We start from the raw sequence: 22,547 nt of genomic DNA on the forward strand, positions 1-22,547 counted from the left end.
CCACGATGACCAGCTTTTGGCCACTTGTATCCTACCTTATTTCTTTAGAAGTAATCTTGTGAGTGGGAATACAGCCAGAATGCAGCAGGAACCAATGAAGCTTTCTGGATAGGTGCTACCAAATCACCCTCCAATTCCCCCCCACTCTAGCAGTGTGGGAGCTCCCACCTCCAACCCCACCTCATACCAGAGCTTTATTCTATATTTATTTTTGACATTAAGAAGAATGTTTAATAGTCCAATTTGAATACAAGAAAACTAAAATTCCTATTTGTATGGATTTTAAATATATATTTATCATTAGAAATTTAATAAGCTAGATACTTTCATTATTTTATATCCAAATTACCCACAGCCACCTATACCCAGCTTAACCACTTAACTTAAGCAAACTCTTTAATTTGTCTGGATCTATTTTTCCACAGGTTAAAAACTAACTTCCCACAGAAGAAAGTGACTAGAATTTCTATATATAAAATGTTTTAAAGAGTATTTTCACCTTACTTACAAATAGGAGCTATAATAACAGCAAATTTGAGCTTTAGTCTTACTTAGCCTTTATTTCTTAGCCATTTACCACCTTTTCTAGAAAGTAGCACATATGATGGCAACCAACCCAATGGATCTCCACCCGAGGTCCACCTCCTAACCAGCCTCAAAGCTGGATGCTTCATGGTAGTCTTACTAACAAACCCGAAGAGCTGTAAGGCATCAGACCTGGAGGACACAGACAGGCAAACTGATGGTGAACAGGGGGTGGAAGGTGGAAGGCTGCGGGCTGAGCACCAATGGCAAGACTCCTTCACCTGAAGGGTCATCCTGGGGAGGCAACAGCACATGTTTTATTAGCCAGGCACGACAGCATTCCTTACCTCAGCCTGAGATAGCTCAGTATGATTACGCAGCAAAACTAGTCCCACCCATTGTATTCCAGGCAAAACACCACCTGGACCCAGGTGAAGCCTGAGAACTCCACAATAATTGGCATTGGAACTGGGAGCTGCTTGCTCCCACTTCTGGTCATTATTGTCTCACCTTGATCCTAGCCCAAGTCCAGTGGGCTAAGGAGGATCTGAACCACCTACGATCAGCTGTTCCTCCCTTCCAAGCCCTTCTTCTGGAACTTTCCCGTGTTCTCCCACACTCAAATTCCTCCCCTTAGTCCAAATGCCAATTTCTCTACTGTTTGTTGTTCTTGAACTCTGGTGGAAGCTCCAGCATTCCTCCCTCTGTGTCCTCAGTGCTTTCCAGCAGACTTCTCAGACCACATAGGTAGGCTCATCTCTGCCCTGGACCCAGCCCTCAGTCAAGCTGGAAGGGACTAGAGAGATGGAAAGTCTTTTCAAGAGGAGAAGGCGACCAGGCCCCTAATCACCCAATTCAGGAAAGGGACACTACTTAACACTTTACCTGTCTTTCATCTACACATTCAGCCCATGGCCATCCACAGCCCTCACTACTCAAATCCTGGTGCCACCGCCACCATTAGCATCTCTCATTCCTTCCACAGCCTCAGGAACCTTCTGTGTCAAGCACTGAGCACTATCATTCTGATTTTACATATGATAAAACAGAGGCCAGAAGCACTTAACTTGCCTAAGACTACACTAGCCAGCAAGGGAAAGATAAAGCATTAAAACTCACGTTTCTCTACCTCAAAGGTGACATCTTTAATTGGGTAACTCTTAGAAAAATAGCCACTGCTTTCCACAGTGGCTGCATCAGTTGGCCAAAAAAAGAAAATTTTACCCTTTGCAACAGCATGGATGAACCTGGAGAACATTATGCTAGGTGAGATAAGACAGTCAGAGAAAGACAAATACCACATGATTTCACTCTTATGTGGATTTGAATAGGCAAAAAAGCAAAACAGAGACCAACTCACACAGAGAGCAGACTGACAGCTAGCTATGGTGGGGTGGTGTTAGTGGAGGGATCGAACAAAAAGGAAAAATTACTCATGGACATGGACAACAGTGTGATGACTGCAGTGGGGAGGGGATAGAAGGGGGATAAATGGTAATGGAAAAAATACAATTAAAAAAATTTTTTTAAAGAAAAGTAGCCACTACTCCTTTTCCAACTAGTTCCTGTTCTGCCAGTGGTACCGGCCTCTCTGCAATCTCCATTTTAGAAACTTGAGTCCTGCCTTCTTCACTTCTGACCTATCAGCCTTGACTATGTTCAGAAGGTTTGGGCCAGTCTGCCTCACACACATCCAACTTCCGCTACCTCTATCTTGGGAGAATCTTTCATTTTTCTGCAGACAAGTCCCACAACATTCTCACATCAGCTTCTGGTTTACGATAGCATGGCCATTCACTGGGCCCATCTCCCAAGCCCTCCCCAGGCTCTGCCCAGGCTGTTTCTGCCTCTCTTTCACTTATCTGAACCCTACAGACAGACTGTTAACAGCCAATATAGTCTTGACTTCTTCATGAACCTGTCCCAGGACTACAGACTCCACAGATGGTACTCCTCCCTTCTCCAGGTCAGCTCAGGACTCAGATGCCCTGTGACATCTCTTAATTGTGCCCTAGCCACATGGTGCTCTTTGGCTCCAGAGTACCCAGGACACAGGAGATTGCTCAGAGATAGCATGTAATCAGGTCAGGAGGGACATATTCCCTCATCTTTTAAATCTCTTCTGTCCTAAAACCCAAATTACGCTACTTCCCTATTCTGGCCCATATGGCCCCTCAAAAATAAGACTGGAAATAAAAGTGTACACAGAGGTATAGAGGTGAACGTGTCCAGTGAGTGTTCATGGAGTAGTTGCCAGCTGTAGACAATCTGCTAGACCATGGGCACAATCTGAGAGGTGGGCTGGCTCTGCCCTTGAGGGGCTTACTTTGGTAAATAAGAAAACAAGAAAAGAAAAAAAAAGCTACCAAGTTTAATATACAAAGGCTACATCCTCTAGTGTGCTGCAAGCAGTCCCCAGAGATGGGGGTGACAATGCAGCCTGAGAAATCCCCTTCACTCCAGCCCTGAGAAGAGAAGTATGGTCTAGGGAAAGGCAGGCATCATAAGGAGCCAGACACCACAAGGCATCTGTAGCATTGTAGTGTCTATCGGTGGCCAGCTTCAAGCAGCCCAAGCACCTGCAAGACAGCTACAGGGTGCCTTGGGATGGAGCAGGCACATTTCTCCACTCCACAGGATTCCTAACAAAGTATGGAAGATAGATTACATGGGGAGTGGGGAAGATCAGACACACACATAGTTTTGATACTGACACATCAATCCTAATGAAGATAAAAGCTTGAACAAATGATGGATGGGAAGAAGGGAGAAGCTAGGGTTATAGAGAGAATATTTAGGATATAAAATAGTACTTGGAACAATTCAGAAGTGGGGTGGGGGGCAGGGCCGTTCATTGAGAGGAAGGTATACTCAGAGACATAAGGCCTGAACCTTGCCTACAGCTCTTGCCTGGACACCTCTGTGGCCTGTCTCCTCCCAGCTGGATGGCTCTTACCTGCATTAAGTGGGCCTGAACACACTGCACCCCAGCTGCTGGAGCTGGTTCTGGCAGACCTCCACCAGGCACCACCAGGTTCCCACACAACCAACCGCTCTGGCTTGCATACAAGTGAGTAGGACTGACTTTGCCACCTTTCATTTTTCTCTGAGTAGACCCTGAGGCTCCTAAAATGAAACAAACCAACAATGCACTGTACATGGTACTGTCCAGGCCCCTGCCTTCACAGAGGGCACACTCTGGTGGAGACAGCCTTCCCATTACCTGTCACTCTGCACAGCCCTGCAGAATTAAAATGACTGAACAGGAACTGTCATGAGGTAAGAGGTGAAAAAAATATGCTGATCATGTGTCTTTTGGACAGACAACAATCAGACCCCAGATGCCTACTTCTTGAGGGCAGAAACTCTTCTTCCCTCTCCTTCCAACATGCAGCTCCAGACATACGGATCTCTGAGCAAAACCAACCAGTCGGAACAGCAGAATCACAAAAAAAGGAAAGAAAGAAAGCAGGTCATTGCATCCCACCCTTGGGCACTTTGGCACTTGCTAAATAGCTGCCATATCCTTCAGGCTGTTTCTGTGCAGCTTCCTTTCCAAAAATCATCATCACTTCATTGGTTTCATAAAGGTTTTTTAAAAAATTAAATACAAAGAAGAAAGAAAAATCCTGACACTCAGAAAAGATTTTCCTGACACTCATGGTTTGTGAGCAGCAGGAAATCCCAGAAGCAGAAACCCGTCTATATTTAATGCCTGGCTCCACAGTTGACTTGACCTTGAACTAGTAACCTAAGCTCTAGTCTCAGTGTTCTATACCTATAAAATGGGGATAATAGTCCTTACCTCAAGGTTTTGGGAGGAGTAAATAAATATGTGTAAGAGTTTAAAACAGTGTCTGGCTCATAGTGAGTGCCAGGAATTTTAGGTGCTATTACTGCTATGTCCAGACATAGCTGGACACATGTATATGAATGGCATCATAAAGACAATTTTATAAGGACTAGCATACAAGTTATTCTGAATAAAAGTATTCGATTTCATTTTGTTGAATTTAACAAAATGAAACAAACTGAAGGACTTGCTAAACTTCTAGAAAATTATTTCTTCATGGGAATTTCTAATTTAATCTAAATTTAAAGAAAAAAATGGAAAATAGGAGAGGCTGGATTCTTTTTTTGGAACTTTAGTTTCTATTTTAAACAGCAACAGTTGACTGCCTGTTGAACTACACAGGTCGAACTGTCTTTGTTATAGCAGATCTTACCTTAAGGTTTCAATACCACACAAGCCCAGAGGTCCCAGCTCCAGAGCTGCACTATCTCCTCTCTGTAAGCATGGTGCCTGCTGCTTCCCAACCCTACTCATCTCATGAGTGGCTGGATCTCATGCCAGTTGTTTCCCATATCTCTCACAGTCCCACATGTCCAAAAAGCTTTCCTGCCCTCGGCATTCGCCAGCCACCCTGGCTGGTATGAAACTCCTGGATCACAACTCCCTACCCTTGATGCTTGATACTCATAGATAGCTCTGTGGCGAGGGGCACTGATAACTGCAGTGCGTCTTCCTGCACACAGCCTACTCTTTTCTTCCTGGGTGCCTGAGGAATTCTTTATGTTTAAAGTACAATTACTAAGGACTTCAGATGGCAAGCCTCAGTTTCCCAGGGAGCAGATTCAGTGCCCCTTTTGCTACAGGGAAGTGCAACTCCATTACACCTCTGAGCACTTCCTTTTCTGTTCTCTGCCTCAGTTTACCCAATAACAGCCCCCCCCCCCCCCCCATGAGCTCTGGCTGGTCTCCATGTCTCTCTAAATTGCTCTACTGGTTTCAGACACCACAGTAGGGCTGGGACTAGGGTGAGGTGCTAGGGAGTAAATTCACTCACTCTTTTGTAACACTTACAACTTTTACATCACTCCCTATTCTTCTGGGAATATTAATTCTACTCACCTCTGGAATTTTACCTGAATGTGCTATTATACTTTGAAGTCATTTATCACCCTGTCATATTTCCCTACAATAAAAAACTGTACATAAATTACAATTTTATTTATTTTTAAAATGTATTTAAATATACTTTCTAGGAGTTAAAATTCTTCATCTGAAAAACTTAGTTACCACTGCAATTATTAGTAATGCAAACCAAATCCAAATAACATATAAAAACTTTGACAGATAATTATAAAATAGTCAAAGCAAAACTGTACTGAAAACACATCAAGAACAGTAAGCCTGACTGCCTGTTTTCCACACAGACTTCCGCCAGGCACCACCAGGTTCCCACACAGTCAACCATTCTGTCTAGAGTACATGTGTTTGTGTAACTATTACTTATTGCTAGACTGAGACACAGTCAAGCATATATTTCTGCCAATTAAAAAATATTTTTAAAAATAAAATGCTAGTGTTCTTTAAATACAATTTCATTAGCCCTGGTTGATATGGCTTAGTGGATTAAGCACTGGCTTGTGGACCAAAGGTCTCCAGTTTGATTTCCGGTCAGGGCACATGCCTGGGTTGTGGGCCAGATCCCCAATTGGGGGTGAAAAGCAACTGATTGATAGTTCTCTCTCCCTTTCCCTCTCTCTAAAAATAATTAAATAAAATCTTTAACAATAAACAAACATAACTTTATCACATCATTGTAACTGCAGACTCAGCTCATTCAATGTAGGGGCACTGTGTGTCACAAAGCCAAGCAGCATCGTTAGTCATTACTATCAGGATGGTTGGCTTATTTATGATAAAAGGTCCAACTTCATTTTTTAATTCAAATAAGCAATATTAACACATGTTTCAAGGAACATTATGGAATTAAAAAAAGGCATCAAATCATGTATTTTTTTCAACTTACTTTTAGAAGCAGGCAAGATTTAAATGATGCATATAGGTTATTTATCATTTAGTTTTATAACAAAAAACAGGATAAATATTATCTATTTCTCATTTATTTTGTAATGATTCAATGCCAACTGTGTGGGTCACAGTCAAATCTATGAAACATGAGACAATGATCAATGCCTGCATTCCTTCACTGAATGTGTGCTACCATGTATGCTATTCAACTATGAGGAAATTAAGTAAAAAATCATGTGTACAAAACCAGAAATAAATTCCACTAATTTTGCTAGACACCATGATTAAACATTTCCTTTATATTAATGAAAGACAAATGTTCACTACTGAAAAACTAGTCAGTAACTAGAATAAGATTGTAAATGCATTAATTTTGTAACAGGAAATAAGACTAACTAGAACTAGAATATTTTATGGTATATCAAAAGCTAAATTGGTATTAACTACTCTGTCAATATACAATCTGAAATTTACAGAAATTCTCTTTTTAGCCTGTACCTTCAATTCAGTGTCTGAAAATCTGGTAACCCTGCAGACACCACAGTTACATTTAAAAGAATCACTGCTACTAACTTGAACTGCTCTAGTGCCAGGTTATTTTTCTTTCCAAGTAATAACTCATTCTAGGGATGAAACACGAATAGCTGAAAAATGTGAATAGCTGAATGCTGTTGCTTTTATGGGACTTGCTCCTTAAGAAGCAGTTCATTTTATGACAACAGTACAGGACTAGGAATGGTGAGGGCTTCAAATGAAAACTGCTTATCCTGCCCAAGGAATATATACGATATAAGGGGCCCAAGGCCCCTTATACGATATATTTCCATTCAAAACATCTCACTATTCACTCCTAAAAAAAAACCTCTCTGCACAACAAAGGGCAAGCTGACCCTAAAACCAGCATCTTGAAGTGTGCTGGGTTTGGTCCTCTGGAAAATTATTGTTGTTGTTTTTCTTAAGATTTTATTTTTTTTTTTATTTTTAGAGAAGGGAGGGAGAAAGAGAGAGAGAGAAACATCAGTGTGTGGTTGCTTCCTGCACTCCCCCTACCGGGGACCTGGTCCACAAACCAGGTATACGCCCCAACTGGGGACCCCTGGTTCGCAGGCCAGCACCCCATTCACTGAGTCACACCAGCTAGGGATATTCTGTTTATTTTTATCCACACCCTACATTGTGCACCCCTATAAAAGCCTGGTTGAGGGACATGGCTCATTTTTTAGAAAGCAGAAGGGCAGCTATAAAAGGAAAGGTGGACAAGCAAACCTGTAGAACTCCTGGGCTCAAATGCACTCTCTCAGGCAAGTCAATTTTAGGTACCATTACATTTGCAAGGTGACAATCTGAAAGCTGATTCCTTTAAAACTATCCATGCCTGCCTCCCCCTTGAAAGTCTCTCCAAACACCCAAGGTCCTGGAAATCACGGTGAACACTGCCCATCAGCTCCTGTGAGAGATGCAAAGAAAGAAGACAGGACAAGGAGAGGGGGTATCTGACCCCCATGGTGCACCAAGCATCCATCAGCCCAGCAGGTGGCTTCTAGTCTCCCTGCTCAAGAGGAAAAAAAAAAACCACCTTTATTGTTAGAGCCATCAGGGCAGTGTATTTTGTTATATGATCCCAAATGATACACCTTGCCATCTGGAATTGTGTCATCAACATTTAAGATGAGTAAAAATTAATTATATACTTCCTTGTTAAGCAAGACTCTCCATCTGTGGATGCTTGACGGCATTGTAAAGCAAATAGGCGGTCCCTACATGGAACCCCACTTATGATCACACAGCAGAGTCCTCAATAGTACAAAAAGTCACAGTAGTAAATACAACATGACCCAGTTAATTAATAAACCAATCCCCCCAAAAATAAAAAATCCCTTTCTTACAGTGGAAATCCCGAGCCCCGTATAGAGCAAGGTAATCTTCATACTGAAATGAATTTTGCTTTTATATTTTCAACATTGATCCAAAACACTGACTTATGCTAGACAACTTTAAACAGTAGGGAAAGAAGTATAAATCCTACCACCAAGGAAATCTCTGGTAAGTAGATCTAAAAAGATAATCCTATGGATATTAAATAGCAAAGTGAGCTGGACCATGCAGTCATGTGACCTGAGCTCCCACTGACTCCTCCTGGAATGGTGGCACAGCAGGCTACCACCTCATAGAGCCACTATGAGAACTGAGTGAGGCCAGCAGGACACAGCCTGGCTCAGAAGTGCTGCACGGACACCAGCCCTACTACTATGGTGATCTCCTAAAGGTGCCCCTATACTGATAACTACAGGAGAATTGGGTGCCAACCCAAGTACCCATTATCCTCATCCTCAGGGGGTTCGGGCTTCAAGTGCACTTAACCCTCTATCCTACACACCACTGGCTCATATGCCTCCCTTTCCCCAATCTGGTGTATGGGGGTTGGGGGGGACAGGTGTGTCTGATAACTCTGCCTTTACGGGCACTTTCTCTACTGGGCTCCTCATTGAATCACAGAACACAGCAAACTACTTGAATAATTTCCCAATTCTGAGGATGGGATATTTGACTCATTATATATTGTGGATGGTGGAGGGTACTGAGGCATAATTCTCTCACAGTTTCTGATATGTTTGGTACTACACAGCTATTTTTTTTTTTATTTTTTATTTACTGATTTTAGAGAGAGAAAGAGGGGTATGGGAGAGAGAGGGAGGGGGAGTGAGTTGTTGGGAACTGCCCTGCCTGGTTTCAGAGGCTGTAATCCCCCATGGCTAAGGCTGAGTAAAGGACGTGGGACCATAAGCCACTTAGAAGAACAAAGCTTATTTTCCTTGTAGGGGCACCACCTCTGCCCCCTTTCCCTTCACCCTGCTTGGCCCCTGGCGGATGACTGGTTAGCCAATGACGGGTAAGATTCCTCAAAAGAGGGATGACCTAAGACAGGCATGGTCATGAAAAGGCCCTCAAGGAAGGACTTGAGAGGCTATAAAAAAAGGGGGTGATGGACCCTCACGCCTTGGCTTTGACATAGCCTGAGTCCTCATTCTGTCTGCAAGAACTCTCCTAATCTCTTGGCTGCCTTACTTCCCCTGCCTGACTTAAGCCTGAAACAATGCTGGAGGTGTGGCCCTGTACTGGAAAGGGCAGGTTCCCTAGAGTGATGAGGCCTAAGAAAGAATGCATAAAATCCTATGAATACTACCTAGCTAATACCCTCAACTTAAATTATAAGGGTTCAAGCAGGAAGTGAGTTTGTTCCTCAAAGTTTTATGGCCCTTTAACTATCTGATCCTGTCTCAGAATAAGTCCTCAGAGTTCTCTGAATGTTATCTATTGTTTAATCATTTCTGCTTGACAATGATTGATGAGCTTTACGTGTATATACCCTGTATTCCTGTGCAAACTGAATCCAATAAAAGCTTGTCAAGGCAAGGGTCAAGGCACTCTCCTCTCAAGAGAGTGGCTGACGCACTCTGAGGCTTTTTCTCCTTTTGGTAGAGAAGCCGCGCCGTCCCTTTTCCTTCAAAGAACTTGGTAGTCCATGTGAATTTGTCTTGCCTCATCCATAACGTCTCAGACCCCAGGAGCCGGGATCCAAGTGAGTGAGAAAGAGAGAGATGGATGGAGGGAGGGATGGATTTGTTGTTCTACTTATTTATGCATTCATTGGTTGGTTCTTGTACATGCCCAGACTGGGGATCAAACCCACGACCTTGGCATATCAAGACAACACTCTAACCAACTGAGCCACCTGACCAGGACTAGCTACACAGCTATTAAAAAAATGTACTATAAAATATATTTATTCACAATGAAAAATATTCATTATTAACAGTAAAACAGACAAAAACATGTCATTTCCTCAAAATTAAGTAACAGGTATAGTTTATACACATAGTGAAATGTTTAACATGAAAACATTGGAAATGGTTTTCTTTAGGTGGTGGAGCTGTAGGAGATAGTGCATAAAAATGAATCTTCATTTTTTTCAGAGTAAACCAACATTATCAGAACCATTTACTGAACACTAGTCCTCTGCTTAATGACTTGTGCACCTGCACCAGCTGTCCCCATTTGTCCTGCTGACCAGCTCTCCTCCAAGGCACTGGCCAGGCTTTCATCACCAACATTTCTCAGCATGCCTATATCACAGCACAGCAGTCTCCCCACCTCACTGTTTCTTTTTTTCAAAGCCCGCATGGAGATTCTCACTATTCTTTCAGATAAACTTAAAACTGGTTTTTTTTTTTTTCCAAGTTCCTTTGGGATTTTAAAGGAACTGAACAAAGATGTAAATTAATAAGAACTGAGTGTTTCCATCCGAAGTACATGGTAGGCCTTAAGAAGAACCTCATCCAGGCCCAGTATACATCTATCATTGGGATCCCAAGATTCTATACTATTTTTATTGCCATCTGAAGACTTAGTTTTTATTATTTTTTCTGATAAAAGCTACTAATGTGATATATGTAAATGTTCATCATACAATTAGCTGCCTATTTATCTTTATTTCTACTTAGAGTCCATTCCCTTGGATTTTCTAAACCTGACCAGTCATTAATAATCACTGATTCCTTTCTATTTGATTCCCTATTTTTCTCTAAACTTCCTATAAAAGTGTCCAATATCATTGCATTGTTGGTTTGGTTGCCTCTTCTCCAGACTGTAATATGAACACTTCCCACTGACACTGTTAGTCTGACTTGCTCTCCATTATTAGGGAAATGTTTTTGGTTCATAGTTGATTAAGGATTGTGATTTAAAGAAAAAAAACAGCACTGATGAGAAATTACTGGCTGCGTTTTTTGGCATCAGGGAAAAGAATGTGGTTCTCCTCTGGTCTTCGGATGTGGCAGATAAAGCTGATAGCCGTCTAACCCCACCCACCCAGAACCTTGGACAAGTCCTAATGACCCAGAGTCCAAGTGCTAGTTTACTTAGTTGGGAGCTCCGGGTCCACTGCACTTGAAGGTGATAGTTCCCATGTGTATTATATAGCTGAGGGTTTGACTCCTGGTCTGGTCAGCCACTAGCTATGTAGTTCCCATCAAGTTAATCTCTCTCTGCCTTAAGTTCCTCATCCAGAAAATGGGGTACTGGTACTGTGAGGACTCCAGGGGCTAACAGATGGAAGGAACTCCCAAACAATACTGGGTACTATGATCTTTAATTAGTGGTCATACCTGTCAGGTTTAGCACTGAAGTGGGCTAACTGAATGGCTTTTATTTGAATGTCTCCAGTTACCAGCAACCTGTTTATGTTCTTTCCATAAATACTGACTGAATGTTTACTACATTATATATTGTGCTAATAATGATGAGTCTTACCATAGTGCTTCCAATGGCTGGTGTATTCTAGATGCAGATGTTTGTTTTTCAGGGTCACACAGACAAACCCACAATCAAAATACAATGATGAAGGAATACAGGGTACCCTGGGAACCGTGAGGGGCTTACTGCCAAGAGACCTGAGCAAGGTTTGGGGGATACTGTAGTGCCATAATGTAGTCAATCGCCCTTGACAAACTGTTTTTAGTTAGGGAAGCTGTCAGGGTCCCATCAGGACCACAGGAACACTCTAGCTTATTGCACCCAGAGGGACTTCATGCACACAATGGGGTACATCAGTGACAGTACACTAAGGAACAAGCAAATAGCCAGATGGGCACACCAGAAACGCAAAAGCACATAAGTCCAGAAACAGGGACAGTGTATAGGATCCAGAATTACATCAGGGGCAACCCAGCAAGAACTGAAACCACAGGAGACATGGGCATTATCATAAAATTCCTAACAAAGCAGAGCATAAACGAGGAACTGGTTTCCCCTCTTCCCTCTGCCTAGTCTCCTATCAATGTTCACACAGGCCAACCCTGGCTGAGAGTCTGAGAAGGAGTCTCCAAGGATGGGAAAGTCAAATGGCACATAGAAAGGATTAACAGGAGCTCCCAGAGTGACAGAGAAACTGGGGTAGGCTGCAGGACCGAGTGTGTCCAAGCAACATCAGCAGCTCAGGACCACTAGAGTACATTTTGGGCAGAGAATGGTGGGTCAGACTTCAGGGAGCAAGGAGGGCACACCTACATAGAGCAGGGATTCTGCCCAAGGTCACAATACCTAATTTTGTCAGGTAAGCTCTCAGGGACAGGACCTAAAAGCACATACACACAAAGCCCTGCCACTGTCTTCCTTATTCTGCTCCAACAAAAACATTAAATGAACATATAGAAGATGTGATAAGCAAAACATACATTTAATTAAACCTATCACTGGGGCTCTCATTAGCCCTAGAGCGAATGTTTTGTAAGAATCTTTGCACGTTACTCTCACAACCACCTAGAAGGACAGCTCCCATATGTGTCCCTCTTTCACAGAGGAGGATGCTGCATCCAGAGGCTGGACACTTGCCCAAGGCCACTGCATCCAGAGAAGCAGACCTCAGCCCCCATTCCTGATTCCACAATTAGTGCTCTGAATTCCTAGACACTACCACTTGGTGTTGTCACCATGGGTCACATGGACAGCATAGCTCTTCTATGTGTAACAAAGCTGATTACATTTTTTGGTTAAACATAGACCTCCTCTGTATAAGAAGTAGAGACCTGTTAAAGAGGGCTTTCAGCTGGACACCTCAACTCACAGCCTGTTCACAGAGGGGAGTCACAATTCTCTACCAATACAACAGGAATGTCACTGTCACCAAACCCTTTTACCATGCCTTGGGAGATTTCCAGCTATGCCAGCCTTTAAAACCACAGCTAGAGTCCGTGAACAGACATACTCCTTGTGTCCAAGGGATCAATGACCAGAGAGGAATATGGCCTTGCCCATGAGTATACTGTAAAAGGCTCATGCTCTGAGTAGCTTTCCAAAGCAGACAGCTGTGCTTACCTAGCCTAAAGGGCTCTAAGCCCAGGAAAGTGAAGGTCAGCACAGGGAACTACCATGGCCAGATGAAGCCAACACATCCCTCATCTAAAGAAGAGTTCAGAGCAGAGGCCCCCAACCTGTGTCACCAAAAGTCCAAAATCCACTTTCCTTCCCCATCACAGGCTACATCTGCCCCAGAGTGCCTAAACAGGGCCTACAGGGTGTGAAAAGCCCCCCAAGTGATGATGACACATTTTCCTCCATACCACTAGGGCACTGTTTCTGGATCTGTAATCAAGATTCCTCATCCATACCAACAGGGGGTGGGGGGGGGGGTGGCAGGTCACTTCATGACATCACTCACATTCATAAACCACACTGGCCTTTACATTCAATGTCCATGTGAAGGTTACCAGAATTCTCTTTTGGAAAAAAGTCACAACTGCTTGTTGTAACTCCCTAGTTAACTGACAGCCACACTAGGGCACTTTTCCTGTCCTCCTCAGTGTGGTCCTTCTGCTCTCATCACAGCAGCAACAGGAACAAAAGAGAGCAACTTCGTAACTTACATGCACAAAGATTTGTGTTTTAATGTAAAAAAAGTCCATGTATATATTTTAAAAAGTAGATCACTAGCCTAATTTCAGGGCTCATTTGAGCCCAATTATTTACTCCAACATTCCAGCTATGTGGACTGACCAGCAGCACCAAGTGCAGTAGTCTCACCTCGCCCTCTGCTGACACGCCTATCTTCCAGCGTTAGACAAGCTGACTTGGGCTAAAGTCAAGGAGCTACAGAGCTGCCCCTAACCCATGATGCCAGGCCCCTACCTATTTCCTACTGCTCTCAATCCCCACTCCCTTCTGGGAAGGGAAACTGATTCTAGACTGAGTATTTCAGCTTATTGGAGAGACATATGGGGAGCCCTCCCAAGTGCCCCAGGTCCAACTTAAGAAACTTCCATTGTGTGCTCCACTCACGGAGCATAGCTGCTCTAGTTCTCAATATGTAAATGGGGGGGGTGTAGTATTAATACTGATTTTTAAATTACATAATTACTATATTTTTAAATGAAGAAAATGATTTAAAAATCCACAAACTTAAGTTAAAAAACCACTATCCTTGCATTAATTCTGCCATGTTTGTTTCTATACCAATACATACACCAACATGTCTATCAACACATCCAGCTTTTCTTACAAACACGGACTTAGCAAAAATATACACAAAGTGTGCAGCTTTACTGGAGTTTGAGTTATAAATATTCAATAACGCACACTTCCACACAGAGCTGCAGCTGGCACATGTATGGTATATTTACCTAAATATTTCCTTGAGATAAAATTCGTAAATGTTATTGCAAGACTGAACATTATGCATATTCCCTGGCTCTTCAAAACATTATGAAGTGACCCCCCACCCCAGAAATGTCACACTGCATCCCCAGTGAGGCTCTCACCAGCAAAGCATGAGAATTTGCTCCCTGTACACTTGTGCAAGCTCTGGGTTTCCTTCCTCACCTCTGAGATCCAAGCATACTCTGTTGGCTTATGGCTAAGACACATCCTCATGTTAGCAGTGTTCTGCACAGTGCTGGCTCATATCCCATATCAGTTTTTTACAGGGGTAGTCATCTTTCTTATCATTTCATAGTTTCTGCTTATTTAGAAACCTTTCAATGTTAATTGATCTTCAAGGCCCATGCCTCTGCCTCCCTATGGACATCTGTACCCTCCGAGTAGTGAGTGAGCTGGGGAGAGGGGCCTTGGTGGCCTAGTTGCAGAAAGGTCCAGTAATAACAGTCTTACCTTAGAACACAGGTGTGGCAAACACAAGGCCCACAGGCCAAATCTGACCCTCCACCTTATTTTATCTGGTCTGGCACCTTGTTTCTCACCCGCAGCAGTGCCAAGCTCCTTGCCTAGTTAAGCAGTAGTTACATTTACACAGTCCTAAAATTACATTTGGTCCTTTGAAGGCAACCACAAAGCTGATGTGGCCCCGGTGAAAATAAGTTTGACATCCCTGCCTTAGAAGGTTATATTTAGGGATCCAATATGAGGTAGCACACAGAAGAGAACAAAGTGTTGACTATTATTTCAGCTTTCCATGTTTAAAAAAAAAAACAAAACCTTAAATCTCTCATCTTCATTCTTTATCTTGTAGGGGATTTTTATATATTTTTTCCCCAAAAGGTCATCACTCATTTGTCAGTAATTGGAAGAGCCACCTTTATACACACAGAGGTTTGTAGTCTTAGGCCTGTGTCTCAGTGTGTGTAGATCTGGTGTCCTGTCTGCCTACAGGCCACCAGCACAACCAGCTTTAATTGTAGCTTATGAGATGCCCTAACAAGCACCATGTAAATCCTATATGCTAGTTTCCCCATGTTTCTTTATAAGTCCTTATCCATAGCATCTTACACAATTGCTCTGAAATCTCTCAGGAATTTCAAATGGAACTGTATTATAATACCATGGAAAGAGTTAGCATGTCTGCAATGACTTCTCTCATAAAACCCACAGCTGTCAGCAACTCTACCCACTGCTGAGTGACAGTCTAATACCAGCTACCCTCATTTCTTGCTGGAGGGCTACAAGAAACTTCTACCTGCTCTCAATGCCCAATGCCTTTTATTTTTCAGAAGAGCAGCCGGGACAATCCCTTAAAAAATATCATGTCACTTTTCTAATTATGCCTCTGTTTTCCCACCTGAGTGAAAGCCAAAGTTCTGACAATGACCTTGAGGCCCTAAACAGCCTGCCTCCCACCAGTTCTCTGACCACTTCCTAAAAACTCTCCCCTAGGCTGCCTGGCTCTGCCAACAAAGGCCTTTCTGCTGACAGTACCCTCCAGCCTAAGGGGCTCATTAACACTTCTTCATGCAGACCTGTCCAGGCACTTCCTTCCTCACCTCCTCCATGTCACCTTCTGTGAGGTGTCTACCTTTTTAAAACTGGAATCTATCATATTTTATTCTCATTTTATTCACATTTATCATCTGATTTACAATTTTTCTTGTTTATCAAATGCTCCAACCTCACCCCCCATCAGAATGCAAGCAGTGGTATCTGTGTTGTTTCAGGCCCCTAGCAGGGATATGTATCAGAAGTAAGGAGTTGCCTTGTCTCCTTTTTGGTCAAGTTTTATGTCTCCTCCACTCAGGTCCTGCACACTTTTGAAATTTCCTCCTTGATACTTTGTAATTTTTGTTGCTATTGTCAATGAGGTATTTTCTCCACTGTATTTCCTAATTAGCTCCTGGTGCCACACAGTACACTCCGGATGGTTCTACATTTATTTTAAAACTGGTCACTTAAATATCCTTTAAGTTCTAATTTTTCAGTTGATTCTTTTGAATTTTCTTTTAAAAAATGATTTTATTTATTTTTAAAGAGATGAAGGGAGAGACAAAGAGAGAGAGAGAAACATCGATGTGTGATTGTCTCTCACATACCTATGACCAGGGACCCAGCCTGCAACCCAGGCACGTGCCTTGACTGGGAATCGAACCAGTGACCCTTTGGTTCACAGGCCAGCACTCAATCCACTGAGCCACACCACCCAGGGCTGATTCTTTTGAGTTTTCTAATAAACAATCAAATAATATCCAAATTATTGTATGTCTCCTCCTTATCATTTTATCTTTCTTGCTCTATTTCAATAGCAAGAACCTCCAGAAAATTAAATACCAAGGGTGATAATGGTAACCAGTGTAATTCTTGCATGCACGTAGAATGTCTGCTAACTCACCATTAAGTATTATATTGGCTCTTGGTTTGGGATTCAGAATTTTTATTACATTCTATTTCCATCAGTAATGGATACAGAGTCCATTGGGAAAAAATAATAAAGTTCTTCACCAACCTATTATGATAAAGAGTGAAAACACTGAAATATCCTCATGCTATGGATTTAAACCCCACTAGTCAGAATATTAAATTTATTGCCAGATCCTATGTGTTTTGAGAACATTTCCATCAATTGTCATAAACATCAACATACAGCTCTCTTTTCATGGGGTATCCTTGGCAAGCTTTGTACCCAGATCATGGGGAGTTTCCTATTTTCCACAAAAACACTAGAACAGCGGCTACTACACATATACCATGGACAAGCAGAAGCTGTTAACAGGCAAGCATGAGACTCTGAAATACTAACTTTACTCACAGTTCTTATTTTTGAATAATGATAATTTCTGTTTTCCTGGAAAGTGTGCATTTTGTTGCAAGCACTCTAATTTATTATCAGAGTTTCAATGATACTTATTTTTTTTTTGAATCTGTGAAATTCACTTACACTTTTTTTTTTCTTGGTGATATTACTCAGCGGTAGAAACTGACAAGCTAGGGGCTATATAGACATAAAGATTTTTTGTTTAGCCCACACTGAATAGTTTGTCAACTTATGCATCAAAATTCAGAATTCTGATTCCTCTTAGATTTGTTCTCTCTCTTACTTAATACGAAGGCAAGCACTGCCTAAACTTCTGTCTGGCTTTAGCCATATCCCCTCCCTTTCATCCTTAACAACAGTAAATAGCTGAGATTTGGAGTACTTGTAAGCACTTTACCAGTATTATCTCACTTATTCCCCACAAGAATCCAATATAGCTGCTTCTATTACTGTTTTACAAAGGAGAAAACTGAAGACAGAGCAGCTGCTTGCTCAAGAGTTCAAACATAAAACCACTTGGCTATCCATTTCTTCTGTAAGCATTTGTAATTAGATTTTATTGCTTCTTTTACCCAAGAATTTGGTAGGTTTTCTTTTGTTTTCCAAGTAATTTTTACTTTCTATTTTATCACATTATGGTCAAATACATACACCATCAGGCTGGGGATTTTTGCCTAACAATTTTGCAATGCTTTTTCTGATGGCCTAATTTGTTCAGTTTAATTTCTATAAATATTCCATGTTCAAGGAATAGGATCTATTGAATCAACTTTATTATTCCCACTGTAAACATCTTTTGTATCATTTTCTGCTTCAATTGTAAATGAGTTAATTACCTCGGATATTGGTTTTTATTTATCCAATCCTAGATTTCTATCAGTTTTACTTTCTAATGTTTGATAATGTAAGCCTTCATATAAATATTCACATAAACGGCCAGAAGTCTTCTATAGTTCTGCTGTTGATCGTATGTGGAGAGCAACCAAAAACAGGGAAAATCTTCTCTGCGCCAAGTCATCATCTTTAAATTGTATGCTTTTAATAATAGTAGTATTGCCCTGGCTGGTGTGGCTCAGTTGGCTGGAGCACTGTCCCACAAACCAAAGGTCACCAGCAGTTTATGGTCACAGGTTCAATTCCCGGTCATGGCACACGCCTATGTTCAGGTTTGGTCCCAGTCATGGAACGTGTGAGAGGCAGCCAAACAATGTTTCTCTTTCTTTCTCCCTCCCTTCTTCCCCTCTCTCTAAAATCAATAAGCATATCATCAGATAAGGAATAAAAAAAAAGTTAATACTAATAGTATGAGCCTATGCTTTGTGATTCTGGCTTTTCTTTTGTTTTCTTATCTTAATTTTAACATTCCTAAATATTAACATCCAAAATGTGCTTTTTCTAGACAACATGAAGTTGGGATTCTGCTCTTTGACTCGGTCAAAAAAAATAAAAAAAGTTAGGGGACCCACACTTGTTTACACTTTTATTGTATGACTCCCCTAACATGTGTGTTTTACTGTTTACCGTCTTTTCCAGTAAGCACTGTTTTCTTTCCCGCCCCCTACTGTTAAGAGTACAGAAAAGAGATGTTTATATAATATGGATGTTTATAGTTCTAAAATTGGTTACACTTTTTTAAAGCTTATTTTGCTAACTATCAGCTTCAAGAATAAAAGTTTCTCTTGACTTTTTATGCTGAGAAAATATTCTTGGTTTATTCTGACGGGGGACCTCAATATTGAAGATGAAATGGCACAATTTTATTTTGTACATTCAAGAGCAACCCAATGGGAAGGATCTATAGGGTTTTAGATCCTATATCTTATTTATCAAATCATTCAGATTGCACATTTCCTAAGAATCAGCATATGCACTTTGGACTTCACTACACTGATAATGTGAAGTCCAGACTATGTTCAAATTACTTAATTCCATTAATAGTCCTTTTAACCTGTAACCTCACTGTTCCTGGACTTATTATACCACAATCCAAAAACCCAGGAAGTTCCAAAATCTACATTCCCCCCCTTAAATTTGGTGCCAAAAATAATTTAGCAGTAACACCTGTGAAACTATTTATAATCTTAGTTGATCCCACTTACATGAATATATTTCACTGAAAAATGCCAATGTAGTAACTAGGCATGTTAACAAATACAGAACATATGTACCATATTTCCATTCTAAAATGTGAAATATTCTGTTAAAGCATAGCTAGTGCAGGTTATATATTCTATTGATATATATAACATAATATTGGGTTGGCCAAAAAGTCCATTTAGTTTTTTTCCTTAAAAGACATATTTTTCATTTGGACATATTTTTGGGCAAAAATATTTTTGGACAAATATGCCCAGTGATTTGGACATATTTTTCATTTTCACCAAGAACTTTATTGCTTTGGAGTATGTTGGTTATCTCCTGCTATTGGCTTCCAGTAGATAGAAGACAGGAGCACTGCTAAACATCTTCCAATGCATAAGACAGCCCCACAGCAAAGAATTACTTGGCCAAAATGTCAGTAGTGACAAGAAACTTCACAAACCACTTTTGACATATTTTATTGGTCACAGCACCTTCTCCATACACTGCACAGATCTTTTTTTGCATTTGAGTTGTGTTTTTACCTTTCTTGAAATTACAAAGCATAATATGTAAAAAATGTTCTGTATATTCTTCCATCTTCAATTAAAAGGACTGCACAAAAATGCAACAATTTTGGTAATTTTTTAATGCACGCTGATATGACAGCTGTCACAATACAATCCAACAAAATTGTTTTGAATGAAATTAACGCAACTAAGCACTACTAGAGCCATCATACAGAAAAAAACTAAATGAACATTTTGGCCAACCCAATATAAAACATAAATATATCTCCTAGCAGCATCTGCCAAAAGAGCCTAGATGCAATGATACCCTGTTAGCAGGGACAACGAGCACACCCACAGCCTAGACCTCAGTTTCAGATATCTCTCTCCAATAAAAGGAACAGGGCTCCTTGGAGAGTGACAGACTCTAGGACTGAGCTAGGGACAATATAAGACAAGTCTGGTGGAACCAAAAAGTAGAAAGTGTCTCCCTAAAACACCAGGATGGAGGCATGTTGAAAGGATCCAACCAAAATTGCTACCAGTGGCCAAAGCTGGAACAATTTGAGCATCAAAATAAATACTGATAATAAATTAAGTAGGGGTGGGGGAAGTGGTGGGGGAAAAATGGAGACAACTGTACTTAAACAACAATAAAAAAAGTTTTTAAAAATACAATATTATAATAACTTAAAGGATAAAAGAAATACCTTTGCATACATACTGATGTAACTGAATGAATGGGAGAGAAGGGACAGCTCTTCCTTATAGGAAAATTCTAATTAATAAATGTGCAAGAAATGAAGGAAACTGAAAAACACCACAGTAATAATATCGCAGGCAAATCTACCCTTGAGTGTTGACTTAGTGAGAGATTGAAAGAGAAACAAGGTATCTACACAGTGTGTGGAAATGGATTAACCTTGCCCAAGGTGAGGTATGGCCTTCACTCCAGGCTCCTGGAAATTAATCTCAAGGTCCTTGGAATGTCCTGTCTGGTAGATGTGTTTGTTTACCTTTGGGCCCTGGGCCACCCTAAGTAGTCTAACAATGTGATTTATGGTGGAGGCCTGGGGCCCTGCTCAACAGCTGGAGAGCAAGACTCAGGTGAACTCCCCTGGCTGACAATACCCTGTGTGTTGTCACACAGTGGGAGGAGTTAGCACTGTCCACAACTCTCGGGACAGGTCAACTGGAAGCTTCACTCTGGGAACTGTCCTGCACCCTGCCTTATGCCCCTCTTCCCTTGGCTGATTTTATTCTGTGTTGTTTCACTGTAGTAAACCATAATTGTGAGTTCTGAGCCCTTCTAGAAAATTACTGAACCTAAGAGTGGCCTTGGAGACCATCAAACTTGCATTTGGATGTGAAAAATCAGGGTGATCTTATAGACCCTCGAGATCTACACACCATCTCAAAGTATCTACCTCAAATAAATATTTATTAATTAGAGGAAAAAATAGTAACTTCACAATGGGAAAACCTGGCAGATAATACCTTAACCCCGATCAAGGTTAGTATTATCTGTTACACGTTGATTACATGTACCTTGACACAATGCAATGGGGACACCCCACTTTGGCTTCAAAAGGTCCATAACTTCAGTCAAATCAAGAAAAAGCATGAGACAGATCCAAATGGAAGGATATTCCAGACTAGGGAACCAGTACTCTTCATAGGCATCATGAAAGGCAAGGAAGGGTTGAGGAACAGACACAGACTGGAGAAGGCTAAAGTGTCGTGACAACCAAATGAAATGTAGGAACAGAAAAGACACTAGTAGGAAACTGGTCAAACCCAAATACAATCTGCAGTCCATGTAATAGAACAGTGGCCATGACCACGAGTTAGGTAAATATACTGATTATGTGAGATGCTAATATGAGGAGAGGCTGGATGAAGAGCACCACAAATGGAGGACACAAATAAATAATAATACATATGGAATACTGCCAACAAAAGAAGCATTTAATGGCTGGTGTGGGGTGGAAACAGTTAGTCCCAAGGGTTTTGGAAAAGGGACTATGCATCTGTATTTTCATTCTTCTCTCTCTCAACTGGTTATACTTCAAGAGGGCTTTTCAAGGAAGGTATATGGCTGGCACTTACAGGAAAATTCTCCTGCCTTCAACATATGAAGCTTGAATACTTGGCAGGTTCTAGATTTCTTCCCATAAAAATGTGTAAAATGTTTATCAACAAGTGTCTAAAAACATTTTGACCACTACTGGAAGGTGCTAAGAAACTAACTCATTATTTTAAAAGGAATGATAGAATATCATCTTTCTGCAACCCCTAATCAATCTACTGGTCATCAACAGCTGCTAACAAAGACGTCAGAGACACCTGGAAGAGCCCCCTACCACCTGGTAAGCATTTTGCTACCCACCCCCTCCAAAATCAAACTTCAATTAAACCAAGCCCACAGATGTAATTACTAATTTACAGGAAACATACAAGACAGAAACCTGTTAAACTGTACCACAGTGACACAATCAGCAAAATCCACACTGGCTAGATTCTCCAACAAATACACAGGAGAGAGATGGAAGAAGTCTACAGATGTAAAAGAAACTTAAGAAACATG

At 41.3% G+C, this 22,547-nt stretch overlaps 1 protein-coding gene across 2 annotated transcripts in view; it reads right to left on the minus strand.

Annotated features, from left to right (window-relative positions):
• Positions 1-22,547, minus strand: part of ZXDC (ZXD family zinc finger C) — a 44,192-nt gene that overhangs the window by 2,087 nt on the left and 19,558 nt on the right. Inside the window, exons 8-9 of one of the 2 annotated variants that reach the window (XM_028524071.2) lie at positions 3,482-3,651; positions 718-819 (exon numbers count right to left, since the gene is read on the minus strand). In XM_028524071.2, coding sequence (XP_028379872.1) covers positions 718-819; positions 3,482-3,651 — 272 coding nt within the window. Of the gene's footprint in view, positions 1-323; positions 1,322-3,481; positions 3,652-22,547 lie in introns of those variants that run through there. The other variant, XM_036009383.1, reaches the window with a different exon arrangement.

The sequence above is a fragment of the Phyllostomus discolor genome, chromosome 9 (genome assembly GCF_004126475.2).
Source record: "Phyllostomus discolor isolate MPI-MPIP mPhyDis1 chromosome 9, mPhyDis1.pri.v3, whole genome shotgun sequence".
Lineage (NCBI taxonomy): Eukaryota > Metazoa > Chordata > Mammalia > Chiroptera > Phyllostomidae > Phyllostomus > Phyllostomus discolor.